The sequence below is a fragment of the Tamandua tetradactyla genome, chromosome 8, assembly GCF_023851605.1.
Source record: "Tamandua tetradactyla isolate mTamTet1 chromosome 8, mTamTet1.pri, whole genome shotgun sequence".
NCBI classification, from domain to species: Eukaryota; Metazoa; Chordata; class Mammalia; order Pilosa; family Myrmecophagidae; genus Tamandua; species Tamandua tetradactyla.
The window spans coordinates 102,390,788-102,415,436 of NC_135334.1; the positions used below are offsets into that span (position 1 = coordinate 102,390,788).

The 24,649-nt window shown below is 35.8% G+C and overlaps 2 protein-coding genes across 14 annotated transcripts in view; one reads left to right on the forward strand and one right to left on the reverse strand.

Annotated features, from left to right (window-relative positions):
- Positions 1-24,649, forward strand: part of ANO3 (anoctamin 3) — a 436,850-nt gene that overhangs the window by 360,691 nt on the left and 51,510 nt on the right. For all 5 annotated transcript variants that reach the window (XM_077114243.1, XM_077114244.1, XM_077114245.1 and 2 more), the window contains one exon: positions 861-921. In XM_077114243.1, coding sequence (XP_076970358.1) covers positions 861-921 — 61 coding nt within the window. The remainder of the gene's footprint in view (positions 1-860; positions 922-24,649) is intronic.
- MUC15 (mucin 15, cell surface associated) lies at positions 221-22,717 on the reverse strand. 9 transcript variants are annotated; one of them, XM_077114254.1, is made up of 9 exons: positions 22,605-22,717; positions 17,737-17,803; positions 16,962-17,058; positions 15,480-15,526; positions 13,084-13,158; positions 11,436-11,565; positions 6,572-7,315; positions 4,262-4,411; positions 221-2,412 (listed from the first exon to the last, which is right to left on the reverse strand). In XM_077114254.1, exons 7-9 carry the CDS (start codon positions 7,275-7,277, stop codon positions 2,252-2,254), a joined length of 1,017 nt encoding a protein of 338 aa, XP_076970369.1. In that variant the 5' UTR covers positions 7,278-7,315; positions 11,436-11,565; positions 13,084-13,158; positions 15,480-15,526; positions 16,962-17,058; positions 17,737-17,803; positions 22,605-22,717; the 3' UTR covers positions 221-2,251. The 9 variants fall into 9 exon arrangements, with proteins under 9 accessions (XP_076970369.1, XP_076970367.1, XP_076970365.1 ...); XM_077114252.1 differs by lacking the exon at positions 13,084-13,158 and adding an exon at positions 13,299-13,361; XM_077114250.1 differs by lacking the exon at positions 13,084-13,158 and adding an exon at positions 13,299-13,364.

Here is a 24,649-nt window from a genome sequence, read left to right on the forward strand (position 1 = left end):
TTCCCTTCTAATTTTCTTTAACCCAAAATTGGCCTTTCCATCCTGTGAAGGCAGAGCCCCTATTTTCTCTACAGTTTGCATATTATTCAAATGACTGCCAAGGTTATATTGTTTTAATTTCCCTTACTAACATATAAATATACTGAAGGCATTGTGCAAGTGAAGAGAAACAAAAGTAAAGTGAACTGACACTTTATTGAAAGCAAACAAAATTGTATGACTGTACACTGTTTTTATATCAAACTTCAAATAATATCTGATTACAAAACATCTGTACCACATCCCAGATATTCAATGATTTATGAAACCTCCTAAAACAATTTAAGATGGGGTCAGTGTGCTCCTGTAGCCACTACTGGTTCTATGACATATTCTGAAAGACGTATGAGAATGGGGGTAACATCTTAATACTATTCCATTGAGGGGCTGCTGACTGGCAAAATTCTTCATTTTGAAACTCCCCACTCCTGAAATTTTGGCAACAGAAACTGCAACTAGGTACCCTTCCCCTACAAAGCTGCCTTACGTAGTCGTCATGTTCATGTTATAGTTTGACTATCTCTGGCTCACAGATACTTCCAGGTGTACCAGAAATTCTTGTGAGCAGAAATAAATGGGGGTGGGGTACAAAGGAAAGCAGAGGAAGGGGAACAAAAGAAAACACACTGGTTCTCCATTTTTTCCTATGAGAAAATACTGTAAAATGGTTTCAAAACCCACAAAGGGATCTCATCATATCTTATAGTTACAAAGTATAAAATACTTATTCCATCAGAAAAAACTCATAGTACTGTATATTGTAATCACTGGATTACCATAGTCAATAGTGAGACTAATATTTTTGTTTGTTTTCCATTAAGGTAACATATTTGTTTGATAATGGAGGAACAGTCTTCTTTGCTATTTTTATGGCAATATGGGGTAAGTATGTTCTTTTTAACTCACTTTTTAGCTGTCATTTTCTGTAGTATGTTTACAATGTCATATTGTAGTATTTTTACACACACACACACACACTCATGTGTCAATCCCAACAACAAAATCTCTAGCATAGATCTTGCTTTTTTTGTCCTCTTTCCCTACTTCTTTGGGAATTTAACTCTTGGTCTAAATCTCCACTCCCTAAAATCTAGATCTTCCGTCATTAAGCAGTATATTCTTCTTTCCAAAAGCAGGTGGTAATCAAGGTAAAACAGAAAAACACAATCCAAATTTCACTTCTTATATTGTCACTCGTGAAAGTGATGCTAGTAAAATTTGGTTGCTCCATATGTTTTGTTTACTTGACATTCATTCATCCTTTTTTTTTTTTTTGCCAGTTACCATCTGTTAGAGATTCAGAGTCTATTTCATATATGATAGAACGTTAATGCCAAACAGATACTAATTCCTGCTGTTATCTAACAACTTAAAAACGTACAGATTATATACCAGCATATTCTTTGGTTAATTTTTTATCATGTTTCTCTTTGAGTCTTTAAAAGCACCCAATTGAGGCCTATAGTACATTCAGCCAAGTTGGTATTTTCTGTCCTTTGAAGATATTTAGAGAAGCTATTAGTTCCCTGGTTAGGGTCAACTTTACTACCAGGGCCCTGTTGAAAGCAAAGTCATTGCCAACCTGGCAACTGAAAGGGCCAACCATTCCTGTGTTAATGCAGAAAAACAAAATGTACTACACTGTATCTCCCCATTCCTACTACTTTAATGTCCCAAGAATGGGAATTCTGTACGTATCCTTTATCCAGCTTTAAGCCGAACATAAAAGAATCACTGACCTAATTTTCCTTCAAGAGAATGCCAACTTTGAAGCATGGCACCAGAACCCCAGGGGGAGCAATGACAAGTCAACTCCTGATTTCCGTCCAAAGGTGGGGGAATAAAAATACAATTTTGGTTCCCTATTGCTACTGAAGGATTTTCATTAGTATGTTATAGGCAAAGCTATCATAGTGCAATTTTCTATCTTGACCTGATTCCACATGCATCTCCTACTAAAGGAAAAATAGACCAAAATCTAAATTAAGGCTACTTTATAGATACTTCATCACAACCAAAACTTTTAAGAAAAAGAAAACTTTTGATGATTTATCTTCTTTTTGTGCTTCTGCTACTAGTATCATGCTTTTACCGTTCTCCTTGGCACAATCCACATACTGTGACCTTGCATCATCTTTTGGAAGATGTGTTTGTGAGAAGGCCAGGATGCAGGTGAACACTTGTTCTCAGATGCCTTTTGTTCCCCTGAGTCTTAAACTGGGTTACGAAGTGGAGGGATGTCATCCATTGGAATGCTGTCACATGCATTTCCTCGGCCTTCTGGTGTGGATGAATCCATCACAGTAGGATTGTAGTAACTAGGATTCCCGAAACTCGCATCATAAGGTTCTGGTGCATTATCTAATCGCAGAACTAAAACATAACAAAAAAAAATTGCTTTATAGTAACAATTTGAGAGATGTATACTCAGGTATCTTTCAAAGTCTAGGAATTGTTCTAAATGGGTAAGTAGATACCTCTTTTGTGTGGGCTTTTTCAGATATGAGTTTTTTAATCTTAAATAAGTAGATCTTTTTCAAGACATTTCTTTCTGAGACTAAGAACAGTTTTACTTCCAAAATTTCTTTGCTAGTATACTAAACATAAAGAACCTAATGGAGATCCTAAAGGAGAGATCACAGAAAAAGTAGCTCAATACTATATGTAAAGAAGTGTAGACATGTGGCTTATTTACTTTTGAATCTTGCAATTTCAGAGCCTTCTCAACAAGTTCAGAATTTTAAAGTTTTGATGAGAAGAATAATTTTTAAAAGGAGAGGAGCATTAATTTTACTATTACTGTCATTATATCAAGTATCTCAAAAACCTTTATGGTTGAGCTATTCAAGATAGAGGTAGAAAAAACTTACTTGTGAAAGCTTATATTTCCTTCTGATAGATCCAATTTATCATGTACTTTAGATTTTCTAATTAGTGATACTGGATATTTTCCCTCTATCTCAACAAATAGCCAATTAATTCCTTTATGAATTTGAATTTTCAAAGGGAAATAGTCATGTGCTAGGCATCTTTAGGTACTACAATCAATGACTGTCTGGTAATTTAATTCTTTAATTCGTTGTTTCTATATGTTTGCCTACCTATTCATTATCACTTTTTTTCAAACTGGGCTCCAAAAAGCCTTTGGTATTTAAGAGAGGTGTTTCAAGGCTATCCTGAAGAGGTAAAGAAGTGACATTATTGAGTTATTCCCTTATGCTTCTCTCATGACAGTTTACTTTATATCAACTTGATACTCTGAGATTTTGCTTGAGGTAAAGATGAGATTCTGAGGTTAAAAAAAATATTTTATTTTTTAATTTACTTTTGAAGAGTGATGCTTTTGTTTTATATGGATTATTAGAAACCCATAAGGAGAATTCAGTTGAATTTACAGTTAATAGACTTGGTTCAGAAAATGAGTAATATGTCAAACATTATCTAAGTTTATCAAAAATCAATAGGATTTGATCAGCGGCATCCATGAGGGATATTTAACTTTTGTTATGGTGGCAGGAAGCCCTTGTGAAAAGCAGAAAATAGGTATTTTTTTTCTGAAGGAGAGAGATGAGTTAAGCATGTTACATTATTTCATTTCTGCTCTAATTAATATTCTATCATTAAAAATCCAACCGACTGCTTATCCAACACTGATACAGTTCACATTCATAGATACTGTGATTGGCTCCTCCTATCCCATGAGTGAGAAATCCCTGAATTAAGGAATACCGTAATATGTATCCAACCATGCAACTCTTTAGAGATTCTGTTTTATAGACTTATTAAGAGGATTAATGGAAAGCTGTACTATCTGTGTAAACTTTAGAAGAGCTCCACATTAAAATAAGTCTTTGCTCAAACCACTGCTAGTAAGAAAACCAAAATGGCTAGAGTAGGTAATCACTTGCTAACAAAAGTAACTACTTTTTCTTAATACCATAACCATTATCTTCCATATTTACAAGTATGTTTTAGTTTCTGGGATTCTTTAAAGCTAATCTTGATGCAGTGAACAACAGATCCAAATATTTTTTTTTTAATTCACTCACAGGTTCATAATTATTTTATGTTCTTTTAGAAACAGAGGTTGCATCAGAATAATTCTTTTGTCCATCACTGTCCTATGAATCCCTGTATCCCTTCTAGGGGTTGCAGCAAACATTAGCACCTTCATTTGAGCAAAATCATTGTCTGCAGGTGAGACACAGAAAGTTGTTTTTACCTGGTTCATTTCTGTCATCGTAAAGTCGTCGATGGGAAAAGGAATCTGTTTTTCTTCTCCCGCACAACAAGTAGCCAACAAGACTAAGCAATGAAGCACCCAGAATAGCACCTAAAATTGTCCCAAATACTACTCCTGTATTTCTATTCTCTAGAGAACAAGAAGAGCAAAAATTAATGTATGTATAAGAAATAGAAAACATTCAAAGAATAGTCATAAACATGTAGACTTGTTATACCAAAGATTATTTAACAATGTTTTTAAAAATTAAATAATAGTGATTGAATATGTATGTGTTTTGTGATATGTTGGCAAAAAACATACCTCCTGTTAAATGATACTTCTAATTTATAATTACCTAGAAATATTTATAGGTCTTAACTTTATAACTGTTTCTCTTCACTTATTAACAACAGTGGTATGACATGCCATATGTACACTCCATTTTGAAAGCCATCACCCCTGAATCTCTGATGAACTTTAGAGATGAAATGAACTTTGAGCTTGTTCCTATAAATAATTCAAGGGTAAAAAAGCTAATAGAGGGTTGGCTACAGTGGCTCAGTGACAGAGTTCTTGCCTGCCATGCTGGAGACCCGGGTTTGATTCCTGGTGCCTCCCCATGCAAAAAAAAAAAAAAGTACTAGGAGTAACTGTGTAATAGAAAAAACTGTCCATAAAATCTGAAGTAAAAAGACATTATAATAAGAAAGCAATATATCCTGATAAAGAACATTTCTAAATACACAAAGGAACCAAAGCAAGACGTTTGCAATATCTTGCACATCTAGAACTGACTTGTAGGTCTGAACTTAAGGAAGTCTGATATTTCACTATATCATCCCCTTTACTGAATATCTTTTTTGAAGAGCAAGTCATCAATAAATTGCTTAATTCTCCCTGAACTCACAAGACTTTTACATTTGGTAGTGTCAAATTCTCTACCTGTCATTTCCATATTCTTAATGCTTTATTTCAATAAATTATATTCTATTTTGATTTCTGAGGAATAGTGAGACATGTTAAAATTATCTCTAATTGTATTAGTTTAATTGTGCAGCTTTCTGTGCTATCAATGTTCAAATATTTAATGTTTTAATTTTCTATGTTTTTTTTTTCATTTCTTGAGAAGCTTATTATTAGGCAGATAAAGTGTCTTTATAAGGTCTCTGATTGTATATGACTGTCCAGTTCTAAAACTGTTTAATTTTCACATTAGGATACACTGAAATTATTACTAAAATAAAAAAAGAAACATCATTAACTAGGATTTTTTTAAATAAAAATGATAAAGAGTAAGTACCCAGTGTTCTCAAGTTTATATATCAAGTTTATATATCTTAAGTTTATATCTTATAAACTTATATCTCAAGTTTAGCGAGACAAAAAATATATATATATAGCTAAAAGGAATATATGTACATACCCAATACATTGGTTGTGGAGCTCTAATAAAACTTGTATTTCAGAATTTAAATTTCTCCCTGTCCACTGGAAGCACCTTTCAAATAGACATTTGAATATAGATTCTATAGTAAAATAGTTTGTAATAAAATTGCATTGGAAGGCATGAGTTCATGGAAATAAAAGAGTACCCATTGGAAAACATTTTAGGGAAACGAAAACTTGCTTTGACCTCAAAAGATAATGGAACATGAGGAATGAAATAGTATATTTTATATACCTTTTCCATTTTATGTCTTATGGCTTAACATGCAATTCCTAAATGAAACAAAATGTCCTCATAATTCTATTTTCTTGTACTAGCTATAGCTAGATTGCATTCTTATACTTATTCATTTGCATTCAATTAAAAATAAAAATAAAGGAGTATCTCCTTCCGTTGCATTTATTTAAAAAGTTTTCAGTGCCAGTGTTGTTCTACTGTTGTCCTATAATTGTTTTGGAGCATTAGATGAGTTATAAAATTATTTGTTTCAATTTTCAAAATGTAAATATGTTTTTAAAGTTCTATAATATAATATTCCTAAAACGTGAAATTCCAGATAGTTTTTCTAAAATTCAGTGAAAATTTTTATCCATTATCTCAAAATTATATCACAGCCTTGATCTCCAGCTGTCATTTTCCTCCTACAGAATTCTTCCAACCTTGTGCCACTCACATGCCCCAAAACAGCAATGACGAGCACCTGTTCATTTAAGCCCTGAAATGCTTTGCTGTATCCAGTGTATCATGGGTGCCCCCCAGAACATCCTCTTCTTTTGTAGAGTGGCACATTTATTAGACTTAATCTGTGTGACTTTGAGGTAGTTTCACACAAAAGGAAGGTTGGATCCATTTATATTTACCTTCTAAGGGGTCTGATGTATTTGGAAAGATTTTTGAATTATTGGTGAATTTTAGGGTGGGCTGCGGAGTTGCTGTTTCTCGATAGGGGGTAAATCCAGCCAAGATATCACTGGTTGTCGTAAGCCATTCCGTTGGTTCTGTCAGCAGTGGAGTCGCAGACGTGGTGGCTGGTGCTGTAGGCAAGATGCTAACTGTGATGGAACTGTTGTCAGAGGCAGTCTGCGTGATATTATTGGTTAAATTATTCAAAGACCAAGTGAACTCTTCTGAAGGTTGAGCTGATGTAACATTGGGAGATGCTGTGACTGATGAAGAATTTTCATCTGCAACAGATGAATTCCGAAACAGTTTAGAAACAAAGCCATGGACTAAGGGAGGGTTGGTGAAAAACGTGGTTGTGGGTCTTGGATTCTCAGAGGAATTGTCTATTGAGAAACTACTGGGGAAAGCTGTCACTCCACGGACTTTGTTTATTATACTCGAGAAAGAGGAATTACCAGCCTTGGAGCTGGAGGTTTCCCTCGTTTCTTTATCTAAGTCTAATTTTACTTCATTTACCATAGAAACAGTTTCACGTTCCATCATTTTTGAGCCCACTGCAATAGGTTGTGTTGTATTTATTTCCAGACTTTCTTTTCCATGGCCTCCAAATACTAGTGAATGCAACAAAACTGAAATCAACAAAATTTTGACTGATGTCAGCATTATAGCCTTCCTTGAGTATTGATGCTAGTAAGGAGGATCTGAAAGAAAACGAGAGTTTGAATTATCAGATGAAGCACTCTATCTGTTTTAATGGATTTGATATTTTAAGTGATTAGAAATCTAGAGAGGTGATGTTAAGATGATAATGGTCTTTCAAAAACTTAGGTGATTTTTTTGGATTACGTGTTAAAACTAGAGTCATTGAGTTATTTTCATTATAATATCCCTTTCTTCCTACCTTCTAGAGAAATTTTATACAAAACAATAAAAAGCACTGTCAAGGCAAACTTCAGTGTTTCAAAAATCATTTAGCTTGGGACAAGTTAAAATATATCATTATAATATAGATTAGATAGATAGATAGATAGATAGATAGATAGATAGATAGATAGATAGATAGATAGATAGATAGATAGATAGGTAGATCTGCTAAGTGAATTGTATGTATGTGGAAGGGGGAGAGGGAAAGAGAGTGAGAACAAAAGGGAAAGAGAAGGAGAAATGGAGAGAGAGTGTGAGAGCTAGAGAGAGAGGGGAAGGGAGAGAGATCCAGGGAGAAAGTCAGGGGGAAGGAAGGAGAATAGCAGGGTTTAGAGCTGGCTGGTTTCTTCAATCTATTTAAGGAAATAAATGCTGTATAAAGAGATTTCATTTGGCATGTTTATTACATTTATTATAAAACTCATGTTACTGATTATACACGAATTATATCAATTCTTTAAACTGAGTCAGCCAGGAATTCCACTTGAAATGTTTAATAAGTACCTAGTTTGAGCTAGTTGCCTTTTAAGTTAACATCTCTCTTTTTTTTTCTTAATAAAACCTTTTACTTTATGATGCCCTCTTCCTATGTAATCCCAAATCAGAGGGAATCAGAAAGACTTTTAGATTTTAGGAGTTTTTTTTTTAATCTAACTTATAAATGGAAATATATAACTTGAGTGGGAATATGGGAAAATTCATATAGCTAGATAGTGGCAGATCTGGAGTTAAAGCCATGGTCCCCACTTCTAATCCAGGCTCACATTTCTCTCCCTTTAGCAGGAAAGTTCCACAATTCATAAATAGGACAATATGAGGAAAAGGTTTTTATGAAGTCTAGATGAGATGATGTAGGTAAGGCAGAAGCACTCTGAACGATATCTGATCTAAAGTAAGCACTTAATAGATATCATCTCTAGAGTATATTGCAATTTGCAAAGTTCACATATATTATCTCACCTGATCCTCACAAGGATGACTTACGACAAAAAGCATAGTTTGTTTTATCTCCAATTTGAGCTGAAGAAACAGTTTCAGAGTGATGTGTGATTTGCTCCAAGTCACAGAGCTACTTAGTACCAAAGAGGAGGCACTCAAAGCCAAGTTTATTGACCCCAACCTACTTAGGTGCTAAATTAAAGTGATTTTAATTGAAAAACAAAATTCTCAAGTGAAGTCTTGAATTCTCAAGTGAGAACTGAGTAATTCTTTGAAAGGGACCTTTTTTTTTTCCCACTAAAAGTCTGACTATGAGCAAGGAAAAGGAAAGGGATGCAATTGCTATTATTTAGGTCCACTATGACCTGCTGTCTCTGAAGAGCTTTCCTTGAAACTGTAATAGATATTTTCAGCCTTGTCCATGCTGATTTTTTAATTATCTTTGAGTTTTAAGTGCTGCCCTCTTGCTTAATGGTTTCACACACATCAGAGCAACTTACATATCTATATATAGCATGATAGAATATTATTCTTTGAAAACTTTTAGCGCAAATTCCTTCCTTGAGGATTCCTAAAATTTTAGAGATGTCCAGCATATTGTTAAATAACTCATATGCCACATGATTATCACTCAATAAAATTCTCCTTAAAAACAAAGGCAGGCAGACATACAAAAATATACATAAAAGCATTATTCATAAGAATCTCCAGCATAGATATCTGCCAGTAACAAGTTGAACATAAATTACAGAGTATTCATACAATGAAAATTAAGAAACTAGATCTACATGCAACAATATGGATGAATCTTACAAAAACAGTATAGTGCTTAAAATGTCAGTGACATTGTGTAATTCCATGTGCCTAAAATGCAACAGTCCAAAATAATGTTAGAAGTCAGGAAAAGGTTATCTATGGAAAAGAAGGAGATAGTATTGATTGGGAAAGAACATGGAAAGGGCTTCTGGGGTGCCCATGAATGTTCTATTATTTGAACTGGTAGTGATTACAAGTGTAGTTTTTTGTGATAATTCTATTTATTTATATGCATGCACTTTTCTGTGGTAACCAAGAAAATTGGATCAAGGTCCTAAAATTTGTCAACATAATTGGAAAATATATAATTCTTATGCATTTATTATATTAGATGCTTTGTACATTTTCTCATTTGATTCTTACCCAAAACAAATGAAGAAGCAAATAAATCAGGAAGGGATTATTAATCCCATTTTATAGATGATTAAATGGAGCATTAAAAATGTAAATAGCTTACTTAAGGTCATACAGCTGGTAACTGAGAGATAGGGTTAGGATTCAAACCTTGCTTGTGTGTCTGAGTTAAAACTAGGAATTATTTGTGTAATAGAACTTGCGAAGGAAAATAAAATTTGATACTCAATTGCCTTTTAAAACTTTTTCCCACCATCTTTTTTCCCCGCCACCAAAGTTTATGATTTTAACTAGAGTAATTTCTAATCCCATTTTGTCTAAATTAAAAAAATAGGCCTTCTATCTTTAGTACCTCTTAAAAACACTAAATAAGACTTTATCCTAATTTAATTAATTTAACTTTCTCTATAGATGCTACAGGAAAACCCTTACCAAGTTGTTTACAGATTAGCAAAACCTGAGGGATTACCCCCAGTACCAGTAATTTAGTACCACTACTTCACAGCATCCAGCTAGTTGATGAATTGCCTTTGACCACTCCTCTTAACATTGTTATGTGGTTCACTTTGCTTTCCCTATACCTAGGCATTTTGGTTATTTACTCTTCATAATTAATGGTCACCAGAGGATGAGAACAAGATCCTGAGCTGTTCTCCTAGTCTTCTTACAGTGTTACATGAGGAACATGGCATTGAGCTTTTGCTTTTCTTTACCAAAATGAGAATCCACATTTCATAAGTCAACAAAGTGAGTTTTGCTGTTCTTGTTTCACAATGCCTGTAACACTGAACCACCAAGGACATCTTTCTAGCCTTCGCTCCAGCTTTCTGTTGTAACTTGAAAAGCCAGGACATCAGTACCTCAACCGGCCAAGCTTCTGCTAGTGCCTATAATTTATCTCTGGGGAGAAGGAAAGAGGAGAGGAGGTCAAGTCAGGGAGGAAGGTAGGTTGGGGATACTAATTAATGCAGCTGTAGGTAGGGCTTTTTGAATAATGATTTATTCTTGCTCTCCTGGCATTACATCAGGGTAGAGTTTTGCTTCTGTGTCCTGCCTTCAAAAGGAACCAGGTTACTCCTATGTCCCGTTCATCTTAAAAGGAAAGAAAAACTGCCAGAAATTGCAACCATCAGCCATTAAGAACCGCTGTCTTTGATTACCTTTGGAGTAGGAGATGTTGGTTAAGTTTTACCCTGTCTTGATTGAACAAAGCACGTTGTCAGCAGCAAAGGATATTGGAGGTGGTATAGAAACTTTGGAGGACAATAAGTGAATCTATCCTCTTTCTGCACTTTCCTCTCAGCCCCTCTCCATTGCTGGAGTTTAGATATTTTAATTATACTGTCTACTTATTACATTAAGCTGAAGCTATGCTGGATCATGGTTGGCTTGCTTGCTTGTGTGTGCCCAATTGCATCTGTCTCTCGGGTTAACACTAGAGGGCAGGAAGAAGGTGGGAGGAAAGAAAAGGAAATTGTAGATAGACAGAAAATTTGAAGAACCAGGTAACACATTTCCCTTGCTGTTCTCAGCCTCTTATTGCTCCTGGGTGGATGTTTCTAAGACAATTTTGAAAGTATAACAGAGGAATAAGGTTACCCAGTGGCAGAGACTATGATCACTGCAAACTTGGAAGATTTCTGAGGATAGAGTTATGATAAGGCCACAGAAAGAGAGAGGATTTCAAATCACTTTGTGGTACCTTAATTACAGATCCTAAACTGTCCTCTACATAGGAAAATGTTTTTATTGCTTCTTGTAGTTAAAAAAAATTAAACATACACTCACCATTCACAGTGAGTGAATTTCATTGTTTATAAAACGTCTTTACTCAGAGAGAAGGAAACCTATTTTTTCCCCTTCGTTGGTGTTGGCACTGAAAGGTGGTTTCACATTACTACTTTCGTATAGAGGTGAGCTAAAAAAAAAAAAAAAAAAAGGAAAGAAAAAGAAACGCAAACCCATGTTATGCTAGCTCTGCATAACTTTGCTTCCCCTTAAATGCGGAAAGTCATTTTTTCCTTTCCAGCACCTCTCTTGTAACTGAGTCATACCAATTTTATAGCAAGCTCTTGAAAATAAGGAGGTGCCCTCATTTGTGCTGGGTAATCAACCCACACAAGGTAAGAGCCCTACTAGCCATTCTAACTCAGTAGCAGACATTTTACGAAACAACGTCAATGTAAATATACTAAGGGCATAATATAAGAACATATCTCTATAGCGCAATAGCTAGTGTATACATTTCTTCCCAGTTGCTTTGATAATTTCTTGTTACAAATCTTTGGCTGCAAATTATGACAGGTGGGTTTTGTTTGTCTTTATCACAGGAAACAGACCAACATGAAGCCAATATCCCAGGCAGAACCTGAGTGTTACTCTGAATAGCTTTTCCACTCTCAGATGATATTGTTTTCCCAAAATAAAATCACAACAATAGAGGAGGGCATAGGAAATTATGCTCCTAAAAATGCCTCTTTTATGTGAGGATTTTCAAAGGGTGAGATGACTAGCCCGAGACTTCAGGACCCTAGGCCTATTGTTTTAGTTGTATTTGATTAAAATTAAATGAAACATGTTTTAAAGAAAAGAAAAACATGGTTTTACTACAGGTGAAATAATTCAGAAGTTTGTGAACTTCATTTCACTTAAAAGACTTTGCTATGCAGTTAGGCATATATATTAAATCTAAGAAAAACAGGTAGAACCCCATACTCCCTAACTTGGGAGTACTTAGTTACACGTGCCAATATCAAATAAGTAAATATCTGATATATCTTCCAGAGCTAAGGAAGAAAGAATGTATACTGGACACAAACTCCTAAGCTTGGAGCTTTTAGCTCTCCAATACATTTTACTATCTGTGGGCACTGTCTCTATGAATTAAATGCTATAGAATATAAGTAAATAGGAAATCAACAACTCTTTAATAAAGGGGCATCACTTAGCCACAAACTAAAAATAATTTAAATGTTAACTACACCTTCTTCCCGTGGGATGCCTTTTGTAGTAACTGACAGCCTTTGAAATGTCTGAATGCTAGAAGTGCATTTATTATAATACCTTTGTATGTACATGTTGCCAACCTTTTAAATTAAGAAAATCTTTGGGAAATATAGAAAGAAGCTTGTAGTTTACTTGGCTGCAAGCTTGCTTTTCAAAAACTGTCACATTTTAATACTTAAAGCAATCACCTTACGCCCAAATGAATAACTTTAATCTTAAAATATTCAGATAATTTATATTCACACTACTATTTCCGCTGGTGAAACCTTCACTAAGATCTCTCTAATATCATGTAGCTTTGAAGAAAGGTTTTAATTTAACTCTTCAACTGATTTCATCACCTTGGAAATTCAGTAGTAATTCTATAAGGTAACTCAATTAACAGTGCAAATGCTCATTTGGAAGGATAATTACTTAATAAAACAACTACCTGGCTTTACAAGGCTCTCCGTGGCTATTTGCCAGACTGTTCTATCAAAAGTTGAGGCCACTTTGATTCTCTTTGCTAAACAAATGAAAAAATGACAGAGAATGGAGATGGGGGAGGAAAGAAGAGACATAGAGGGAGGAAAGGGAAGAGAGAGCGAGGAGAGAGAGTGGGAGAGAGAGACAGAGATGAACTTAAGCAACCCAGAAAAAACTTACCTTCACGTCTAGCTGTTTACAAACAGGGACTGAAATATCACTGTTTTCGTGGCTGAAATGAGTCTGCTGAGCATTAGAGAAAATAGATGGGTTAAGTGTGACAATGTCGGGCTGAGCAGCGTGATGCCAGAGAAACAAAATTAGGTGGGGCTGGCTGTATCTTGCTTGTGTAATAGAGCACCCAGGAACCTGACCGACCTGCTTCTCAGCTGTCAGCATTAAGATATCACCTCATTGAGCTCTTAAAAAAAAAAAAAAACAAAGCCCAACCCTCCAGCTTTCATAGGTTGGTCCTTCCGACTTTGGGTCAGGTTAGTTTTCTTCAGCCGTGGGGAAACAAGGGGCGTCCATATCTTGCCTGATAGTCTGAAGTGAAAGTGACAGAGTTCGGTCACCTCTCATGGGGCTTCAGGAATTTTTGACCCATCCTGGGCTCCCCTTTTGCAAGTGAGAACCCGAAGTGAGTCATGCCCTGCACCTGTTCTCCCAGCCCACAAACAAATCTTTCCTTTCCCATTGTAGGTTGCCCTGTTTGCGAACGTTAAACCGAATGGGGAAAATGTAGTGGAGTTAATAATGAGGGGCCTTGTCTGTAATGCACTAAAATCGGTTTTCTAAAAAGTCAGACAACACGAAAGGAGTGAATCTGTATGGCAATCCCTGAGAAGGCTGTTAAGCATTTAGTTAGAAATAATCACCAGGCTAGGAGATTGGGTTTCTTGCTAGCTTTTAGGATTGGGGGAAGAAATTGGGGCCTGTCAACTGAGGCCACTTGGTTCTGAGGCATCCTGGGAACCTTCTGGATTAAGTAGTTTCCATCCTGTGTTCTCTTCAGGTTTACTCTCGATTTAGAAGTTGGAGAGTTTCAGAAGTGGCCTGGTAATGGCTGATTAAATACTAGAGTTGAATAACAACCTGGCATGCTTCCCTTACTTCCTCCCACAGTTTATGAAAGGGAGAAGAGTGAAACTGCTCATTCTGGGATTTTTTTTTGCACATTGATATTTGGGAACTGGCGCCAATGCCCATTCGACTCGGTATGCCTGGGGCTTATATTTGGTTTCTGTTTCACAAGGAGATACGTTTCCAGACGCTGAGAGAAAAAGCGAAACTTTAGCTAAAATCCAGGAGCTCGTAAGCTTCAAACTGAATGCAAAGAATCTGTTCAATTAATTAGCTCCAGGAAAGAGTAGGGTAACACTATAGTTTTAAGTTTTCTGCAGCCCAATGGCCCCTTCAGTGTTTGATTAGTAATTAAAGTAACCCATAAAAATTTTTTTTTACTCAAGGGATGGATATTTAAGCTATGTGCTTAGTATGAAAAGAAGCAAGTCAAGTTTATTCAAACATCTGTTTACAAGGCCATAGTTTAATAGATTTCAATCAGATATTTTCAGATTATCCAATTACTAGAAAAACACCCAACCGAAGAAATATCTTGTGTCTCTACTTAGAGAACTGGACATGAATTAGCAGTGTTAGTTATGCCATACCCCTACGCGTATGTGTATGAATATCATTAACCCTTTTTGACTTGATTGCAATAATTATGACCTATATCAAGCATGGAAGTTACAAAGCACTATTGCTATAACTTCCCACTTTCACTCACATAAGAGCAAAACCTAATCTCATGTTCCTTTTTACTGGTGATACTGGTTATGGGCTCAGAATACTTTTCATTTTTGCCCTCCAACAATTGTAGCCGATTGATTAGAGCTGACCCTAGAAATGAACTCTATTTACCCTCTCTGTCATGAGCATATCTGGAAATAAAGTCATGAAATTAAAGCTATGCATAAATTTAATGCCTCGGTTGTCCCATAGTTCACTTAATGGTAGCCAGAAACCTCTGCGAAGTCACCTGAATTGAAGTTAATAAGTAATTTTGAGCCTAACAAACAAATCTCACTGAGATACAGCTTTCAGGTCTATACTATGTTTTAAGGAAGACCGATTCCATTTCAGACCTTGCTTCTCCAGAGGAACTCACCAGTAAGGGACAATCACCTGACATTTTCATGATCCAAGCCAGCTGAGATGACATGTGGTGTAATGCTTGTATAATGTTTTTCGTACTTACCTTCTATGATGCTAAGTACATCTGGAGCCCTCCCATTGCTTTACACCCATTAATTAAGTCTCACAATACATATTGTCTGAAATGACTGAACTACTCACAAGTGGAATTTCCTGAATGTGAATACACATTATTGTCGCTGATGGATCTGAAACAACATTAAAATGTAGTTAGGAACCACAGCTTGGATAAAATCAAATATTGTTCTGAATCTAAAATGGCATCACTTTTACAAACCCTATAACATCTCATGCCTGATGTGATGTCAAATCATTACCTTTACTTAACAGAATGCACTGCCATAGAATTTTCTTAGCACCAAAATGGAGCTGTTAACCTTTCCATAAAATTATAGTTAAGTGAAGATCGTGTTCATAACATTTTCCTATAAATGACTTCATAGGAAAAATAAAGTCTTGTAAAATTACCTAGCATTCATGAGAATGATCTATTTCTGTTCTCGCAGAATGTATAAAGAACTTAAATGTTATCATCCAATAAGAGGTAGACTGGTAGTCATCAATTTCCATTTTATTTGTAAAAAATATCATTGAACTCTCAGGTAATCTAACCATGATGCTATTTACTTTATTATTAATCAAATAGTTCTCTGTTGTTTAAATGTCTGTGCCCCTATGGGGAGACATGAGATTAATCCTATTTCTATCATATTTCAAACTCATAAGCTGCAATCAACGAATTATATGTATGGAAAAAAGAATTCCTATGTGATTCTCAACTCTGGCTTCACACCAAAATATTCATGAAACTTTAAGATTGATATTCCCACACCAAACCTGGCCAGGAATGAGTTGTGTTTAACTCTGCAGGATTCTATTTTTTGTTTTTAGCTCTACATATATTCGGATGGGCAGCAAAGTTTGAGAACCACTGGCATAATAGATAACATGTGTTGTATGTTTGAATGATACAATCCATAAAAAAGCAGAGGAAGTAACTATTTTTGAGGCACTTCACTCTCCTCCACCTCATATTTTCAGGATGTCAGAGGCTATAGAAATAAAAATAATCGCTGTTAACCATTAATACTGCTCATTTGTAAAAAGAATAAAAAGGAAAGGAAAGGAGAAGGAGAAGGAAAGCAATGGTAGAGAAGGGAAATAGAGTGAAGGAAGGAAGGGAGAGAGGAAGGAAGGAGAGAGAAGGGAGGGAGGACAATGTAGCTGGTTGTGGTTTCTCCAAAAAGTGCTCTAATTTAATAACTTCCTTTCAAATTCTTATGTTGTTTTTGTTTTGCTGTCTCCTCTGTGGAGTCATTTGTACAAGGGAAATCATAACTGGAATCCCATGTGTGTAGATAAAAGCAGAACTACTTTGGTTAAATTGAAGTTGAGGTTCCAGAATCTTCTTGCCATGTCCCAACAACCCTTCCCTCCCTTGCAGCCCCAGAGATAACTCCTAAAATCCCTCAGAATCTTAGAGTTCTGCTTAAGAACATGCCTTAGAAGAGGGGGTCTTCAAACTGCAGTTTGCATATGCCACCACTTTCCAGTATATATCGCTGACACAGAAAGTACCAAGAGAATAAATTTTCACACTCTTTACTTTATAAGTATAATTACCTGAAAATGATCTGTTTGAGAAAGAAGACAATAAGGTTTTAGGCTCAGCCACCTTTTCCAGTCTTTCCGACTTTCATTCAAAATCACCTTTTTACCACTGAAAAAAAAAAAAACCCACATACTTTCATCCAGCCTAAATCTGAATATGGTAAATTGCCAACGAATGCAAAAAGCCCCAGGGTTCAGAAACGTATCATTAAAAAAAAATTGGTGTCAGTGAAATTTTAATCAAATCCATATTATCTTTGCTTGTATTATTTCAGTTAAGAAAGAAACATGGCATTGGAAACTGAATATTTTGGCTAATGTATTATATTCCGAGTTTCTAGAGTGATAATTTTCTTTAAATAACATCAGACATTCCATCCTCAATAATGTATTACTCTAGAAGGAGTCTCATGATTCTATGATTTGCAACTTATGATAAAAAACATGCTTAATATTTTATTTGTGGTTGTTTATCCTCTATTCCCACATTAGAATATAAGTTCATGAATGTAAACATTTTTGTCTAATTCACTGCTCTAGCAACAGAATTAAATATATATATCTGGCACAGAATAAGTGCTCAATAAATGTATGAATAGATATCACATGGCAAAGGGGAATTAAGTTTGCAGAAGGAATTAAGCTTGCTAACCAGCAGACCATAAAGTATGGAGATTATTTTAGATTATCCATGTGGGCCCAATGTAATCACAAGGGTCCTTATAGATGGAAATGAGAAGCAGAAGAAGAGTCAATGTCAAAGTGATAAAATGTGAGAAAAACTCACCTGGCCACTACTGGCTTTGAATATTGAAGAGGGCCAAGAGCCAAGGAAAATGGGCAGCCTCTAGAAGCTGGAAAAGGCAGGGAAGCAAGTTACTTCCTAAAACCTGTAGAAGGAATTGCAGTTCTGCTGATACCCTGGTTTTAGTCCAGTGACACCATGTCATACTTCTGACCTCCAGAACTGTAAAATAATTTGCATTGTGTTAAACCAATAAGTTTATGGTGGTTTGTTACACCAGCAATAGAAAGCTAATGCATGTTAGTAATTGTTGATTTTAAGTAGTACAAATCATCCAGCATGGCTGCGCTTTCTCCAGTCATGTTAATTTGCATGGATACGGGCAGACTGTTTAAACCATGGCCTTTCAACAGAAGCAAGGACAAGAGTGTTAAGGGTATATATATTTAAAAAAAAAAAGTGATTGTAATGATCATCTACTGAGCCGTGTAAAGAGGAGATTGAGGACAAGAGAGCAGTAAAGGACAGTGGAAAATATGGTAAGATCAATGGAATACAAATCTGGGTTAAGGGATTGTCTGAAATTGAGATCTAGAGGATGTGAACTGGGAGGATGGAGGCAAGCATTGGAGATTTGGGAGGGTTTGCAGTTATTGGTCAAAGTTATGGCCTTGGGAGTGCGTGAAGGAGGTAGGGAATCTTCTTTGAAGGCGAGAGATCAAGGAACCAAGAAGCCAGGGTTCTGGAAAGATGATCCGTACATATTGTAATTTCCAAGAATTGTTTTAGGAGTCATGTTAAGAGTCACAGTAAACCAAGAGTTAAAAATCTCGAGGAGAGCTTTGGGGAAGTGTACCCAGGGAGTGCTAGGTAATCGCAACATGATGTACTCTGAAGGATAGTGCGAAGTGTGAGTTGACAAAGTGAGATTCATATCCGAGAATCTTTAAGCAGGAGGGAGAAAGAAGATCTTGAGGCAGCAATGAGGCGCAAGGCATGCACTGCCCACCCCCCTCCGGTAACTTTTGATGTGGAAGACAAATAGCCCCCACTTGAAAGTACTGCAGGGAAAGCAGAGTTTCTGAGGAAATCCCAGGTTTCAATTCTAGGAAGGAAGTGAAGGGCTATAAGACATTTTGCTGTTGATTGATATTGAGAAACAGAGGGAATATGAAAGTGTTTTGGGAATTAGGTGGGGAGGAATAGGATATGGTTGGAAGGCGCAAGGATCAGAATCTGAAAGTTGAGGGAAGTCCTCTTGAGGTAACTGACATGAACAGAGGTAAGGGGCACCATGAAATTACTCCTGATTAACCCACTTGTGAATGACAGCAGGGAAGCCGTGTTTGTAGCACAGGCCAGGGTGGGGGAAGCTTCCCAAGATGAGCGTCCTGAGGTCCTTCTAGACTCCTGCTGATGGAAGAGTTCTCTAGGAAAGCCAGTTGTTCGTATTGCCCAAGCACCTCCTCAGCCCTGCAAATGGCAACCTGTTGAAGAATGATCTTGCACTTTAACAGTTGCCTAATATTTTACTGTGCAGAGGTACAATAACTGATTCATTCCTGTATGATGAATAAATAGACTGTTAAACAACTGTCCTGCTTTCACAACCCTGATATCATTATAGCCTATGCTCTAGACAATTGTTGCCCAATTTATCGACTAGGTTATCGATTTTATATGGACGTAGTTTCTTAAATGAAGTTGTAAGCAGCTAGCAATATAAAAAATAGCAAAACTGGCAGATTGATACTATTATGAATGTTAACACCTCTATGAAAAGATCCAAGTTATTTATTAATGCTTTCTAAAAGTACCGATATAAGGAGAAAATCCTGGCATATCTAATTTAGTTTCTTTCTAATTAGAAGAGCTATACCAGCTAAATAATAACCCCAGCAGTAAATAACACAGAGCTTATTTGCTGAATGTTCTCAGCAATGAGCCATGACCTGGAGAGGAAGTAGAATGAGGAGAGAGTGAGGACTGTACACACTTAAGAAGAATCTTGATTTGTTCCTTGGCTCAAAAGCAAAGGAAGACGGAAAAGGGACTTATTCATGCCCTAGAGAGGATTTTGAAATCAAGTTCAAGGGCAGGATATAACTATGACTAGTGGCTTTTTCATCCATTTAAAGGACTGCAAGCTCCTCAAACCCTCTGCAGAGAATAATGGAAACATGTTCTGTTTAACTAAGCTGTTCCTAGAAGCAATTAGCTGCAATAAAAGAAAGCTATTCTTCTGCTGAATCAGGAGTGAATCCTTAAAGATTGTTACCTACAGTTTTGAATCTCCTCCTTTGAAAAGTGTTTTAAACCATACTATCTTACAGTAGTCAAACTGACCTGGGGTCCAGAGTCAAGTTCATTTGGGGGCAAGTCCATTATCCTTTCCAAGCTTCAGTATCCATACCAATAATATCTCAATAAAATGATTTCTCATACATGGAGCTGCTATGAGGGTTTAATGTGGTAACACATGTCAAATTTATCAGGGTGTCTGGCATATATTAGGTGTTTGATACTTTGTGCTAATGATGGGAAATGATACACAATTTTGGAGGCTCTCTTTAAGGAAAACTATACAAAATTTTGAAAACAAAATTAGGCACAAAAGTAACTATTTATTTAGAATGAAAAAGTAAAAATATATATAAATTTTAAAAGCTCCCAAATGACACACAAAAGCAAAATGCAAAAAAAGAGCACCATATAAGTTATATATAAATTAATTAACACTTGACATAGCTCTGTAATACTTTCTGTCCTACTTTTTTGCGTGCATTTTTTTATTACCTCTTCAGGTGAAGAAATTCACTCTTTCATCTACCATAGCTAATTGAACCTTGTATTTTATTATTGATAGTTTACAAAGCTTATGTTAGCTTCACCTCATTATTGGAAATATCATGTACATGTTTAAGATTATTATAAATTTGGGACACCTCAATTTTCTTTTATATATGAGTTGGAAATTTTAAAAATAATTTTCTATATAGTTGCTTCTGTCCTCATATATTCCAAATCTTATTCTCTTCCGTTATTAATGCCGGATACCAAAGAACATACCCCTATCACCATACAACCCAAGCCAGGGACCTGAGCGAGGTAGCATATCACCTGGAAGAGAGTTTGCTCAGAATCCATTCATACCTTAGGACAGCTGGCAATAAATGAAAGCACATGGAAATGCCTGCAAACCACATAAATAGATCTTACTACTCCCAATCTAAATGGTTCCCCTACTCAACATTCCACTAGTCAATAGCCAAAAATATTAATGACCACTCTATCACCCAATATTAGAGAAATAATGAAACTAGACAGGAGTCTTAACTGATTGGTTACTTATGACTTGTGCAGAATTTACAAAAACAAATGACTATGTTGCTAGTTTTCCTTTAGGGTCTTGGAAAAAGCCCATTCAAATTAGGAGATCTGAAACTGTGAACTTCATTAACAACTTATGGGTACAAAAACAGAGATTCTGTTTGTGTCAACTGGAAGCTCTTAGATATGTCAGAATTTGTAAATGTAAATAATTTAGTTCATTTTTTTAACAATTAAGTGGCTACTGGACTTGAATTGTGGGGCCAAAAAGTGTTGTCTTTTTCTCTCCACGTCTATCTCCACAAATTTAGGCATAGTGGTGTTATAAAATAAAACGATAATCTATTCAGACATTTAAGTTATGTACATGTGTGAAGATTTAAGTCCTTTAAAAGAGCAATTCAAAAATTCCTGGTAGAGACATTTATAAGAAAAAAGAGTAACTAGTAATCATTTTAGAGTCACAAAAAAAGAAAAGTATGTAGAGTCGAAAGACTTTAAACTTTTGATTGGTGGACTAAAGGTGGTTGAGTAGCTAACCTTCCAGAAGTTGTCAGTCTCTTTTAGGTCTACCAGAAATTTAAGCATTTTGCCTATCATGCTAATTTCTTTCCAGAAGAACATTTTGAATTACATAGTTCAGAAAGTTCTGTCGCAGACCAGATTCGGAATAATTTTTCCTTAGGTGTGGAAAAAGCTCAGCCTTTGAATCTGGATTTGAATTCTAGCCATGTGGCTTCCTCCATGAGCCTTAGGTTACACATCTATTGAGTAAGATTCATAATCTTAACCTGACATGCATTGTTGAGAAGATGATATGAGTTAATTAAAATCTATCTTGCACGTGTTGGGATGTTGTAAGTGCTCAAAAATTCCAGTTTTCTTCTTCCTTTTTGGGAAAAAGATGAAACCCGTAATAATTTTCCACTATACTGCTGGAATCAGTGTGCTCTCAAAAAAATAAATTTTGAGTTGAATCATTGAATATAGAGACAGCTTTACAATCACAAAAACAATGTAGAAAAGAGATTTGTTAAGAGATGGGCAAAAGATTGGAAGTATGTGAACTGGTCTAATTTTTATAAAAATGAAAAATAATTAGCACATAAATAATCATCAGTAGCTCTGTTTCCCCTGGCAGTAACAATGTACAATATATTTCTGCAATGGAAACCAGAAACTTTGTCTATAAAGTTTCCTGTGTAGAACAATTAGCAGAAGGTTGAAAAAATGACATGTTTTAATTTATTCAAATAAAGTCTACATTGTCTGACCACCTATAAATTTTACCTTACTTAATCTGTACAACATCCCTCTGAAGAAAATGTTATTTCTCATTTTAAGTTGTGAAAACTGAGACTTATAAATGTCCAGTAAGTTGTCCAAGGTTTCACAATTAGAAAAGAGTAGCGCTAGCATTCAAACCCAAAACCTTCCTACAGAACCATGCTCTTTCCCCAACACCTCATTGTCACTCCCTGGTGCTCTTTTGGAGATTATAACTTCATCTAGAAAAGAAAATTCATTGCATTTATAGTAAAGGTGAAGTTAGTATTTCTTTTGGACTGGTTGATATTCACCTGTGGTGCCAAGTCCAGGCTAGTTGAGGTACTGTGTCCACTTGTAGAGGGATGGTTAGAAGCTGAATAGGCAAATGTTGAACAATACTTAGAGTGTTGATACAAGCCAATCAGAATGGAAGCAGACCTGAGTTCTAGAACAGATGCCTGGAGGCCACATGCTGCTCTAGAGGCTACACGGGTATAGATGACTCATCCTGGCTATGGTTTTCAGGGGAAAGGAGGCCAGCCTATCAGGGTGATGAGATCTTAAATGGGTTCAGGTCTAAGTTTGTTTTTATCTTTCATAAATGAACTGGGAGGGCCATACCTATAAACATCAGCAAAAAGTCAGTTCTAAACATGGACACCCCCCAAAAATAACTTGTATAAAAATGCTAAAATTCTAATAGCGGCCATTTGTGGATGGTAGAATAGTAGGGGACTTGCATTTTGTCCTTTACTCTTTTGATTAATTCATTCAGCATTTGTTCTTGAAAGCCTGGCATATGCCAGGCATTCTCTATCCCTGGATTCAGAAGCGAATAAGACAAGGGAAAATATTCCATTATTTTTGCTGGTGTTATTTGTAATCAGAAAATGTTCAGCAGAATTAAAGAAAGTGAATAACGTAGTTGATTGGTAAGATGAGGAAAAGGTCAAAGAAAAATGAATCTTGGGCTTATAAAGATTATATAGCATTTTATAAAAATGCATGGCCAAATACAGATTAGTTTTTATTGGTTCCTTCGTTTTTTTAGAAATTTAGCTGAGAGTATCCATTTCAATTGGAACAAGTGTCACTGGAATGTCTATTTAGTTATACAAATGCCAATACCATATTGAGGACAGGAAAAAGCTAGCTTTAGAGTCTACTCACATAATGATTACGCTTTGTATTTCAATATGACAAAATTTTGTTTGTATGTTTCCTCTTAATTCTCAATTAATTTTCCTAGGGAAAAAAAATGTTAATTCCGATTTCAGAAATTGGTGAAGAGTTTTCAGGGCTTAGGGCTCATGTGCTGGCCTTTCGTTCCCCAAATCTAGTTATTTCTAGATTCTAGATTTCTTATTTAATGTTGTTAGAAAGGGAGAAGGAGGGAAGGGGAATTGTATATGTGTGTGCGTGTGTGTTTGTGTGTGTGTGTGTGTGTGTGTGTGTGTGTGTGTGTCAGAGAGAGAGAGGTTGAGGGAGGAAGGTGGGGGGAGGGACAGATTTCAGGTCCTTAGACAAAAGAGGAAATTTAACAAGAGAAGCAGGTCTTGACTAACAAGTTCCAGGTGTGGTTCTCTGTGTCAAGGAAGGTTCAGCCCAAATGCTGAAAATCTGCCCCCTCACACATAATAGACTCCTTATATTTATACTGACCTATACTCATGTAGTGAGCTCCATTTATTATATTTACCCCATTAGGTGTTAAGGAAAAGACATTGGTTTTCCCAGGGTATTGAAATTAAAATACCCCACATTCATGTCGCTTCTGCTAAGTGTAGAACCTGTTTAGCAAGATTTTTTTTTCTATGTAGTGATATTGCAAGACTGCGTGGAGGAAGCACATTATGGTTGAGGATGTTGCTGAAAATAAATCTGGGGAATGGAGGAAAGTCTTAATAGCACTCAGGTGCTGCCCAAATTGGCACTCTCAGAGCTGTCGCTGATAGATTGTTGTTTCAGCTGGGCCTTTTTTTTGAAAAACCTTTAAGTCTTTATTTCTTCTGATGAAAACAATGCTTGGAATTATTTTTCTTTCTCTACATTTAGACATATTTAATTTCCCTTCGTGTTTGAAATGTACCCCTTTAACCTCCCCCCAAATCAATCCCTAGCTAGAAGTATAGTGAAATGATTTTCAAAACTTAGTCTTCAAAACTGTTAAACAATAATTATGTTCCCCGATAAAACCAAACTTAATTGCTCAATATATAAACAGATAAAGAAGGGTCTTCCCTGATGAGGGACCCTCCTTCCCCTAAAACTAATTTATTTTAAAAAGATTTTTTAAAGAAACTAGTTTATTAGTTTATTTTAAATAGTTAAAAATAAGTAACTCAAATCAAACGAC

What these genes read in the sequence shown, in the direction of transcription:
- MUC15 (XM_077114255.1), bottom strand. Translation starts at nt 7,277, where the DNA reads ATGCTGACATCAGTCAAAATTTTGTTGATTTCAGTTTTGTTGCATTCA. An exon ending in TACATCAGACCCCTTAGAAG is followed by an intron (nt 4,412 to 6,571) that starts GTAAATATAAAT and finishes CTTGTTCTCTAG; the next exon opens with AGAATAGAAATACAGGAGTA. An exon ending in CGATGACAGAAATGAACCAG is followed by an intron (nt 2,413 to 4,261) that starts GTAAAAACAACT and finishes GTTATGTTTTAG; the next exon opens with TTCTGCGATTAGATAATGCA.